Below are 12,085 nucleotides of genomic sequence, written 5' to 3'. Positions count from 1 at the left end.
GCAGCATCTTGAGCTCCTTGGAGAAAAACGTGGTATATCAATGCAGTAAAATAAATAAATAAATAAAATAATGACTTTTCTGTGCAATCTCCCCACCCCGAATCATGCCAATTCCAGTGATAATCATTACAGTAATAACCATCTCAACATTTACATTGAGTTGAAACAGTTAAAATTTCAGCAGTTTTTTCTGGGGCAGTGGAGGATGGCAATTTTTAGGCAATTTTAATGATTTCGAGAAGAGGTGGTAAAATTCACCACCAATATGGGTGAGGGGAAGGATACCTTTAGCAGCAGCAATAATGGCAAAGGTTCCCACCTTGGTGACCCAGTTACCATTTTCTTCTCCTAAGTGCCCCATCATTCAGGGCATATTGGGGGAATTACCCCCCAGGAGTGGTGCTTTTTTTTAATCCATGAAGTCATCACTGCTTAGGGTGGGCCACCCTGCCATAAACCTGAAAAATTTCACACTCACCCACCCCAGATAAAAGTTATGTTAAATCCTTCCTGATTTGGAAAGGGGAGGCATCAGAAAAAGGCTGACCACCCCTATTCCACGTGCTGATTCCCCATTACAGTGTGCACACTGCAAGCCACTTCTCTCTTCTACACCCACCTCAATGGGTTCAAGGGACATTTTTACCCTTCTGTGTTTAAGAGACAGCAGGGGTGCCATGGGGCGGGCAAGGGGCCACCAACATTTTCAAGGAGGGGCCGGGCCCCCTCAATACTGTGTGGCGATATGTGCACATCACTCGCGCCTACCGTGTGACGTGTCCGGGTCACTCGTGCATGCTGCGTGACACGCTCACGTCACACATGCAAGCTGTGTGGCGTGTTGCATGGCCAGCACACATAACGTGAGCACATCGCTGGTCGTGCACACGTGACATAAGCATGTTGCGTAGCGCTGGCCCCCTCAATCGCGGGGGCAAGCCAGCATGCCTGAGAGACAGGCAGCTGCTCGTCTCCCAAGTACTCACATTCCTGTGATGATCGGTGACGAAATGTAAACCTTAAGTGGTAGCGGCTGACTTCTTTTATTTCTATGGACACCTGCATGAATGACAGCTCGTTATAAAATATGCACATCAGAAACCAAGTTTACAGGAAAAATATGGGATTCCTCTGTCCATTAAAAGGATTTACTGATTCCACCTGCAAACCTTCCCATTCATTGTGACCCCCACCTTAGGGTATTTGGGAATACCCAACAAGATTGACAGGAGGATTCCATAAAACTAGCAATTTATTGGTGATTGAAACCCTCTACCCATATGTTTTTAAGTAAGATATAATGTAGCCCAGCTTACTTGGCCAAAATCATGTCATTAATCACAGTCTCTGTAACGCCATCTAGGATTAGCTTCTTCTTCCATTACAAAACATTTTAGACATCAATGGAAATAAATATGATTTTAAGGGGGGTGATTGGTCTGTTATTTCCATCTTAAACATAAACACTTTATGATTTTAAAACACATTATGCAAATTCTAAGCTTGGAAATGTGTATAAAGATTCAGTTTAAGTTTCCTTGGCAAGATGTTTTATTCACGTTCAGAATCTGCATTCTGCTTTTAGTCAAGAATGGCCAGCCCAGAGTATAATATGAATTTTAATAATAATAATAATAATAATAATAATAATAATAATAATAATAATAATGTATTATTTATACCCCGCCCATTCGGTTGGGTCTCCCCATCCACAATTCATTCAACTGAGTTAAAAAGAATCAGAACTCACAGCTTCCTATTCAGTCCCATGTATGCCTTGGGTTATATAGCTTCCGCTCTGTGCTGGCCTCTTATCATGGGGCAGATCACAACAGGTTTTACTTAAATGTTGTATACAACATGTCAGCTTTTTAGCTGATGTGCAAGTGACACCCGCTCTTTAAGAATCTTAACTATTGGGATTTACACACCATATTCCCCACTCTGAAGACAAAATATACAAATGCCACTTTTAGACTTCTTTCATACTTGGGATTTCTAGGTGGTATGGGCAATATCTGCCACAAATCATTGATGCATTGAGTGCTCCTGTTCTGAGTTGTAGCTGGCCAGCCATTTTCTTTTCTGGGGTATGAGGTCAACCTTCTGATGCTAGTCTTGCTCAACTAAGGTGGGTCTGAGTCAGGAAAGGCTCTGTGGATTGCAGAGTGCCACACTGGCCACTGTAGCCAATGTGGCACTCCTGCTGGTATATCTGCCTACTCCTGGCCAGGTATGCTGCAGCAATACCAATGTCTTGAGGGTGACTCCTGGCTCTACCCCAGCAACCCAGCATTTACTGCTGCAAAGCTTGTGGCTTCCCAAGCCTGCCCATGCCTTTCTCTTATGACTAGGTGGTGCCAATTTAGCTACCCAAAGGACCACACACAGGGAACTGAGTTCATTTTTAGAAGTGAATTACAAGTTTGCAGCTCACGGGAAAGAACTCTAGCAATGGTGCACAATCTCACCTTGACAGTTTCATACCAGCAAGGCTGCTTGACTTGGTAGTAGACAACTGATTTGTATTCAGAGATACCTTCATAACCAGCACCTGGATGGATAGCTTTCTTTGGATGACACGAGAAACAAATTAAAAAGCAGAACCAAATCAAAGAACGTGACAATCTTTGAAAGGAATGACCATTTTTAACCCTGGATAGAAGGAAACTCTTCACTACATGCAGATGATTTGCACAGACAGGTGAAATGCTTCAGGGACAGTGAAGGGCCCTAAACATACCATGAAGAAGTGATGGAAGCCTTGGCACCAGCTTTTTCTGTGCGCCACATGTTTTGAACTACAACTCCCATAATACCTGACCATTGTCCATGCTGGTTGAAGTTGGAGTCCCAGCACCACAAATTTCCCATCCCTGATTCAGTTGACAAGACTCCCTCTCCATGAATTTGTTTAATCCTTTCTTGTAGTGACCATCACCACATCTCATAGCAGCAAATCCCGTAAGTTAATTACGCACTGTTTGAAACTGTATTTTCTACTGGGGAAAGGCTGTAGCTCAGTGGCAGAGCACCGGCCTTTTATGCAGAAGGTCTCAAGTTCACCAGTTAGGACTAGGAGAGACTCTTCTGCCTGGAACCCTGAAGAGAATCTATCAGTCACGGGAGACACTAGTGACATAGATGGACCAATGGCATAAGGTAGCTTCCTAGTGGGCAAACTTTCCACGGGCAAAAGCCTCTCATTTAATCACTCTTCACAGCTGATTAGGGGGAGAAATAGTACAGGTTTTAATTATGATTCTGCCTCCCACCTACCAAGCCCCTTCCTACCTCTAAGAGATTGCCATCTTCATCATGCACAGACATAGTGACCTCGACATTCTTGGGGGTCTTCTTCTTCCCTTTGTCAAATTCCCCATGCATCAGGGTCACATAGATGTCATTCCGAACTTCACCTGCAACCACCAAGGCTATAGTAAAGTTTCTTTGTCCAGGTTGGAAGTTAGAACAAAGCCTGATATTTCTGAAATTCAACAGCAAATGATTCCTCTTGTCTGGAGGGCATCTGCCCATAGTTTACACTTTTAGAAACCAGATAAACCCCCTGCCCACACATGACCATGTCTATCATGGGCAGGGAACCTCAGGCTTAGATGCTGAATGCGGCCCTCTAGACCACTCTGTCTGGCCCTCATGACTCTCTGCAAGACACACCACTCCCAAGCCCTGCTCTGCACTCTCTGCAAGCGTCTTTGTCTGATAGTAATGTGATCTTGAACTCTTATACTATGACCTTTTTGTCCGGATAGAGGTCAGGTTGCTAGGAACCTCTGGGTGGAATGTATTCTACTGTACAAACGCAAGAGTCACATCCACTGCTGTGCCCCCTTTCGGCTCTGACTCACCCATAACTGGCACGTGGCCCCCAGCAGGTAGTCCAAAAGGCAATGGGGCCATTTGGCTACCCATGATGGATATAGTACTGTGGAACGTGGGGGCAAGAAACTGTCAATTTCTTCCTACCCTCTGTAACCAGTTATTTTATCCTATCTGTAGAATGGGGAGCCTGTGGCCTTCCAGATATTCATGCAATCATAGACTTGGAGGTCCAATCCCCTTACAATGCAGGAATCACAGCTGAGGAATCCCTGACAGATAGACACCCAACCTTTGTTTAAAAACCTCCTGTCTCCCCCACTTTCTGAGGTAGTCCATTCCAGTGTCAAAAAGTTCTTCCTAATGTTTAGCCAGAAAACAGCAGCAATTTCCATCATCATCAAGCAATAGCCATGCTAGTTTGGAGCTGATAGGAGTTGGAGTCCAACAACATTTTGTAAAACTTTGAATTTTATAAATTTTGTACACAGTATTGTGTATTTTATTATTGTGAGCCACTCTGAGGCTTAAATAAATAAATAAACAATATCTGGAGGCGCACAGATTCCCTTCCACTGCCATGTCAATTGATCCTCTTATTCCATGACTGCTCTGTTTTCTTGGAAGCTATCACCATTAACATGGAACTACACACACCAGGCAATATAATCTCTGGGAATCCCATTTTGCGGGCCACAGCCGTAGATCTGTCAATGAGATGAGAAAAGTCCTTCTGAACCTGAGCTAAATCACCAGGCAGCAGTTTCAGAGAAACCCAGAGGCCTATGGAAGAAAAGAAACATTAATATATAAATACCATTGGGGAATGTTGCAATCTGAGCAACTGGATAAAAATAAAAATAATAAATCATTACTTTCATTGCATCGGGTGGGGGAAAATAGTAAAAATTATACACAGGTCCCATCCCATTATTCGTGCTTAAAAACAACAACACATTTCCACTTCTTTTGTGTACCTTGCCCTTTGTGATTCACTTCCTTGCCAGCAATGACTTTGTTGAAGACAGACGTGAGAGGCTCATTCTCTCCAATCACATGAGAGGTTATTAAAGGTGCCATGATTAACTGCCGCTGTCTGATGTACGTTTCCATGGCAATCCTGAGAATGGGATGGGAAACAGGATGGGAAACAGAAGTTAACTTCCAGCTGCTTCCAAGCACCCTCCGTGTTATAAACAAGACAGGACTCTTCGGGGCAAGGGGTTGTTAACGTTTTTTTCCTTAGCCACAATCACTTTTGGTAGAATGACTGGGGGCGGCATGCCAGGTGTGGGTGTCGCCACCAATGCTCTCACACACATGCACCCAGCGCCCTCTCATCAGCTGAGGGAGTAGAATGCCACTCCCACCCCACTCATCAAACGATGGTGGCTCCCAACACTCTGTCCACCTTTTCCTTTTGGCCTCCACCCTCAAAGTCGGTGGAGTCTATGACAGAGTTGTAGAGTTGGAAGGGACCCTGAGGGCCAGCCAATGCAACCCGCTGCAGGGCAGGAATCTCAACACATGGTCTCTCATCTAATCTGAAACCATAATGGACCCTGCTTAGCTTTGCAAATGTGCTAGCTACTCATGGGGGAGAGGCAGAAAGGTGCTCTTGTGGGGGCTAACCATGCCCTGGGACCTTGGCGCTTTTCCAAATCTATACGCAATGCATATTCAGTGAAGATCCTTGGCCAAACGTTAAGAGTCATTAGCAGGGTTTCCTCTTCCTCTCTTCCTTTCAACTGATCTATATGGCAACAGCTGGGACAGGTCCAAAGTCTTTTCAACAGAACTTCAGACTTACACACACAATAAGCTGGCACACACAAAACAGTAGAGGTTTCAGGTGTTGTTGGATTCCAACTCCCATCAGCCCTAGCAGTTAGCACAATCACGGTCAGAACTGGTGGGAGCTATAGTCCAACAACATTTGGAGGGCCACACGTTCTCCATTCCTATTTAGGAGATTGGAAGCAGCTATAGATTCATCTCCCTCTTTCCACAAGAGGATTTCCCCCCTCAGCTTAGCCCGCACTTAAAGGGTTTTTTTGCCACTGGCTTCTGCCATGTCAACAACGAACATGTTCTCCACTCAACTTTGATTCATAACTCATACCTTAAACCCAATTTCTTCAAGACTAAGAGAGGCTCAGAGTTCTGTCTGTGCTGGACCCCAAAGCTGATGTTTTTACCAAGCATGTTTGGTCTATTCTAGGAGAAAACTCTGTTATACACATAAACTAATTGCAACATTTGAGTTATTTTATTCACGATGCTTTACTGTGTTCAACTCTGGAGCAGATAGTAATGATGAAAGCAATAATTATAGTAAGACTGAATATGGTTGAGTGCCCACCTCTTGAAACCACAGCCAGGAAAGCCATTTGTTTGATTAACGATTTCTGAAATACTTTTCAAAGTACAAAGAGGGTTGCCAGCCATTTTATTCTATTGAAATGCTAACTTTTAATCAAGGCCATCTATATATAGCCTGCAAGTTAAAATGCAGAAGCAATACACATTTGTCAATGTTAGCAGAAATTCTGCATAAAATGCCTGTGGATCTCTGCCTGTGGATCCTGTGTTCAAAGAAAGTGTACCTGTGCATGCAAACTGCAGGTAAACAAGCAATAAGAGAAAACTATTGTCTCCTTGCCCTGTTTGTGGGCTTCTCAGGCTGGTCACTGAAGGGAGAGGGATGCAAGACTAGGTGAGCCAGTGGTCTGATCCAGCAAAGTAATTATGGTGCCTTTAAATGTGCACAGATCTGCTGAATGCAAACACAAACAATGAATCTCTATAAAATGTTGCTTTCAAAACCTTTTCCCAATACTTACTGCTGAAAGGGAATAAAATGTTGCTTCTCTTCATCATCTACCTTTCCATGGATGATGTCAGTAACGTCCATCACTAGGATAAGACAGAAGTTAACCAATTACATCACCATAATAAAAGGGGCTTCAATGAAGAACTCACTAACTATGTAAGATTATTTTATGTCAAGCCATTTAACCAGCTTTTCCCAACCTACTGCCCTCCAGCTGTTTGGGACAACAATTGCCATCAGCCAAAATATTAGAGGTGAGTAAAAGCAACTTGAATTAGAAAGGCTAACTGTACAGCAGGCCTGGACCTCAAGTAGCCACATATAATGGGTGACCAGAGTCTACAGAAGTCCACTTTTGTTGCCTGAATGGGACAGTGAAAGTGATTGTGTGGTGGGTGTTGTCCCATTCCAGGCGAGCCAGAATATGTGGTTCTGGGAGTGACTTACTGGCTATGGCAAGTTGTTACAAGTTGAGAAGGCATGGAATGGAGCGTACGGGTGTAGCTGTAATGAAAGAAGGCGTGCGGGAACTTACCTGTTTATATCATTTTGATCCTGGCCCTTAAATTATGGAATTCACTCCCACAAGAGGTAGTGATGGCCATCAACGTGGATGGTTTTAAAAGAGGATTAGCCAGATTCATGAAGTTTAAGGCTATTAGCAACTACTAGTGATAATGGCCGTGTTCTAACTCAACTATCAGAGGCGGTACAGGTAGTGTTTGACTAAGTTTTACTTAGTCCATTGATTTCAATGGGTTTTCTCTGAGCAAAACTTGGTTACCTACCACCTCTGAATACCAGACACTGGGAATCACAAATGGGGAGAGTGCAGTTACACTCAAGTCCTGCTCGTGGGCTTCCCAGAAGCATCTGGTTGGCCCCTGTAAGAACAGGAGACTGGAACAGATGCGCTTTTGCACCCAATTGTGCTGGGCTCTTATGATGTCCAAAGAAGCTCATCCTTGACACTCACTGGGAGACTACTGGTCTCTTTCAACCGACCCTACCTCTCTCACCAGGTTGTTGTGAAAGTAAACTGGGAAGGCATCACATACATCAGCTTGAGCTCCATGGAGAAAGGGTACAGTATAAAATGTAACAGATTTAAACACTAGCTCTCAGTCCACAGAGAATCAAGCAGGTGCCAATCATCCCTCACTTCCGCTCACTCAGACTTTTTAAAATCAACTCATTTTTGTTTCTTTAGCTGGGTGAAATGGAGCCACCTGAAAGGGATGTGAAATTGTGCTATGACAGAGCTGGGAAACCACTGCTTCCTTGCAAGCTGACTGCTTTTGGACTGGAGCCCCAACAGCCGGGAACAGTAAGACACTTCTCTCATACATTTCTCAATACATTCATTTTACAAAATGAGGAGCTGGTGTTACTAGGAGTGTTAAAATACAGAGCAAATATGGCAATAACATTTTTAGTACATTACTTAAACCACAAGCTCACTGAACGTGAAATCTTCTTCAGGTTCTGAGCCAACCATCACAACTTTAAGGAGAGATCATAGCTAGGAACACAGAATGCTGCCTTCTACCGAGTCAGACCACTGGTCAATCTAGTTCAGTATTGTCTACACTGACTATCAGAAGCTCTCCAGAGTTTCCAACAGGGATGTTTCTTGACCCCACCTGAATGTTGAACCTGGAACCTTCTGCATGCAGTCCACATCAGAGGACCAGATGGTGGTGACACAGAAAGGAGAAGGGGCTACATTAAATGGGCCTGCTTTTTATATGGAAAGTCATTTCTTATGTTTGTAACATTTGTAACTTAAGTGTCATTTTAGCCTACTTTAATATTGCCTCACATCCCCAAGGAATGAAAGGAGATGGGTTCACAAAAACACTTGAAAAATAGGTGGCCCAAGGGGCCATGGCGGAGAGGACCTGTAGGAAACTGAAAATCCATCCCTGAAATGGCTCAGGTCCTACATGACTTTGGAGATTTCATCATAGGTTGCCCCTATATTCATAGGTTGCCTCTGTATATTCATAAGGACTAGAAATTTGCTTTTGTAATGAACAAGCCACTACAAAAGTGGCTCTGACAAATATTATACTTCATAATGAGACTTCATGCTCATCTACTAATCCCACATATTTGTCCGACAGACACAAGTTCTGCTTACAGCCTATAATCAGGGATGGACAAATCTGTCAAATCTTGGTTTCACATTTTCCTAAACTTAAATTCAGTTTGCTTCATTTCCACACAAGCTTTTGATTTTTTTTTTAAGTCAACATGAAACTTTGTATGCTTTCGCACACATATTCCTCCCAACATAATTTTTTTTTGCAAACAATTTCCCCTAACAACTATGTGTGTGCATTTCCCAACTATATTCCTTTTGGTACACATTATTTACATTAGAGAACTGCACTACATTATTCAGAGAAGCGCAAATTTAAAAAGATAGCTACACTTCAGTTTGCATATGGATTCAGGAAGTGTTGATTTAATTTCTTGCACATCCCAACTTCTCATCAGGGACAAAATCAGAATTTGAGCTCAGGCCTTGGACTATTGCCCTACCCGTTTCATCCATTTTTTATAGGACTGCCTTGCAAATACAGTGGTACCTCGGTTTGTGAACTTCATCTGTTCTGGAAGTCTGTTCTTAAACCGAAACCGTTCTTAAACCAAGGCGCGCTTTCCCTAAGAGGCCTCCCACTGCTGGTGCCCTTCCACCGTTCGGCTTCCGTTCTTAGACCGAGGTAAAGTTCACAAACCGGGACACAACTTCCGGTTTTGCGGAGTTCGTAAATTGAATTATTCATAAACAGGACTGTTCTTAAACCAAGGTACCACTGTAAGATCTTTTGAGCCTCCATACCTGCCACTCCAAAGGGTCTCCGGAGTCCACAGGTGTGTTTCTTGCCCTCTTTGAGCTCCATGTGGCCTACTCTCACAATCTGACACACCAAGCTGATTCGAGGCCGTATCAGGTCAGAACTGCTCAGGTCCTAAAAGGGCAACAGAAGTCATTACAGAAGGAAAAGACAGTCAAAATCACCTCAGACTAGTTTGTGAGTGAGAGGGTGGAAAGGAACATGGCTTTGTCAGTCAACCATCAAAAATCCCAGAACAGGAATAGGACTCTCCTCCGGCCACATACACTCCTGAGCCACCCCCCCCGCCAAAAAAAGCCCTGGAGTGTTTTTGCTTGCCTGGAATTTGTCTTTTTAAAAACAACAACCATATATTTAATATCAAAACAAATCATAACAATACATTTCCTACAAAATCAAGAAGTACACTACCACTTTGTCCTCTGCCATAATACCGCAGAATGATCATTCCAATCCTCAATCCCCCATCACTGTCGTGTTGGTTCACCAAATACCCTCAGTTGACACCTAACTAATGATCTGGTTTACTAGACATCTCTGGTAATGCTTTCTGAATACATGGTGCCCAGATATTTGTTAGACCACCTTCTACCATACCAATCTGCTAATGCACTGAGATTGTTATTGTCTTTGTCTGAAGTGGTCTCTGGAGAGAGAGAGAGCCTTTTCTGTGGTAGCCTCTGCCCCATGGAATGCACTCCTCAAGGAGGACTGCCTACATACTTCATTATTATCGTTTAGGCACCAGGGGGGAAAATATTCTGTTTTCTCAGATTTTAAGAATAGCTAATGTAAACATTCCTTTGACTTTGGATTTTCACCATCTATTTAAGTCAGCTGTTGCTGTTTTAGTTTGTCATTCTAATTTGCTGTGCTAGTTTGTAAGCTTTATGGTTGGTTGGTTGGTTGGTTGGTTCCTTTCAAATTGTACTTTTGTTTCTTACTAGCCATACTGGGGGTGTAGCTCTATGTTGAAGGTACAGAATATAAAATACGTAAATAAATAAGTAAAATTTGCACAAATGTACATATGAGAAAAATGCAGTGGGAAAACACATCTCCTTTGTTTTCATATGATGGGCACAGACATTGCAGCCTCCTTGTCTTGGAAGAGGAATCCCTTCTTCTCTCAACCACAGAGGAAGGAACGCTGCCACTGCATATTAACTACTTACATTAACACTAATTTCCAAAAAGTAAAATTCTGCCATCACTTGAAATTTGGGGGCCTTTCTAAAAAGCTGAAAGTGTTTTAATGGATCCATCTGCATGAATAAATAGCCACAACACTGCAGTCCTAATGAAAATAAATTGATATAGTGTTATCAGTGTACCTGGTACTCTATAGAGTAACAAAACCAAAAAGAAAAGTTAATAAAGGAAGGAAGGAAGGCAATGTTGGTGATACTCAGAATACACCCACCAAAATTAATGGAAATTGGGTGAATTCATTTCAATGGGCTTACTCTGAGTAGAACTTAGTGGGATACAACTTGCAGGTTCCTTTCTCCAAAGTGTTTAAAATCTAAATTCTGACAGTAGGGAGGAAAGGACAGCAAATTCCTGCTGGGCTGCACCCTTAGTGAGCTTTTAAGTACTTGATACTACAGCTAGGTCAGTCATGTTCCAAGACTTGCTACACCAGGTAAAAGGATTCTGTAGATAGTAACTCCTCCAAATGAGAGATCAAATCAAAGTGGTTGAGATGAACCTATAACACAACCCTCCACCACTTCCTTGTTCTGCAGAAAACCCCTCTACTACTCGCCAGGAAGCAAGAGCCAATAATTAACCATTCCACCACTAAATGATGACATCATATTTCCATCTAATGCAAACCTGCCACTGACAGGGAAGTACAGCAGAGTTATTTCTAGTTTTGAGATTGATGATCCAAGACTGGAAACCAATGCATATAAAATCAGCCTGCATAAAAGACCTCTCACTGCTTAGAGCTTCCGTATTATGTTACAGTTTGGGATTCTGGGCAAGTTGATGGAGAAAAGAAGTTCTGTAAATATGTAAGGTAAAGCTAAAGGGACCACTGACCATTAGGTCCAGTCGCGGACGACTCTGGGGTTGCGGCGCTCATCTCGCTTTACTGGCCGAGGGAGCCGGTGTATAGCTTCTGGGTCATGTGGCCAGCATGACTAAGCTGCTTCTGGCGAACCAGAGCAGCACACGAAAATGCCGTTTACCTTCCTGCCGGAGTGGTACCTATTTATCTACTTGCACTTTGAAATGCTTTCGAACTGCTAGGTTGGCAGGAGCAGGGACCAAGCAACAGGAGCTCACCCCATCGCGGGGATTCGAACCGCCGACCTTCTGATTGGCAAACCCTAGGCTCTGTGGTTTAACCCACAGCGCCACCCGTAAGAGCAGCCCCCAAATGCCTCTACAAATACATGCCTGCCTTGATAGCATAAAACATGCAAACTGTCTCTTCACAGCTTGTCATGCCTCTTGACTCCTGACACAGGAAAATAAGCTACAACCCTTATTTCTGGTTCTTCAGTAAAAACACCACCCCCTCTTTCAAACTCTTTTT

General features: G+C 43.3%; 1 protein-coding gene across 2 annotated transcripts in view; it reads right to left on the bottom strand.

Annotated features, from left to right (window-relative positions):
* Positions 1–12,085, bottom strand: part of DOCK5 (dedicator of cytokinesis 5) — a 143,765-nt gene that overhangs the window by 67,849 nt on the left and 63,831 nt on the right. For both annotated transcript variants that reach the window (XM_083480330.1, XM_083480331.1), the window contains exons 10-16: positions 9,522–9,651; positions 6,684–6,756; positions 4,818–4,960; positions 4,498–4,623; positions 3,295–3,419; positions 2,472–2,570; positions 987–1,059 (exon numbers count right to left, since the gene is read on the bottom strand). In XM_083480330.1, the coding sequence (XP_083336456.1) occupies positions 987–1,059; positions 2,472–2,570; positions 3,295–3,419; positions 4,498–4,623; positions 4,818–4,960; positions 6,684–6,756; positions 9,522–9,651 (769 nt within the window). The remainder of the gene's footprint in view (positions 1–986; positions 1,060–2,471; positions 2,571–3,294; positions 3,420–4,497; positions 4,624–4,817; positions 4,961–6,683; positions 6,757–9,521; positions 9,652–12,085) is intronic.

Source organism: Podarcis liolepis (genome assembly GCF_965112155.1).
Source record: "Podarcis liolepis genome assembly, chromosome: 16".
Lineage (NCBI taxonomy): Eukaryota > Metazoa > Chordata > Lepidosauria > Squamata > Lacertidae > Podarcis > Podarcis liolepis.
This window is presented reverse-complemented; position numbering and strand designations above follow the sequence as displayed.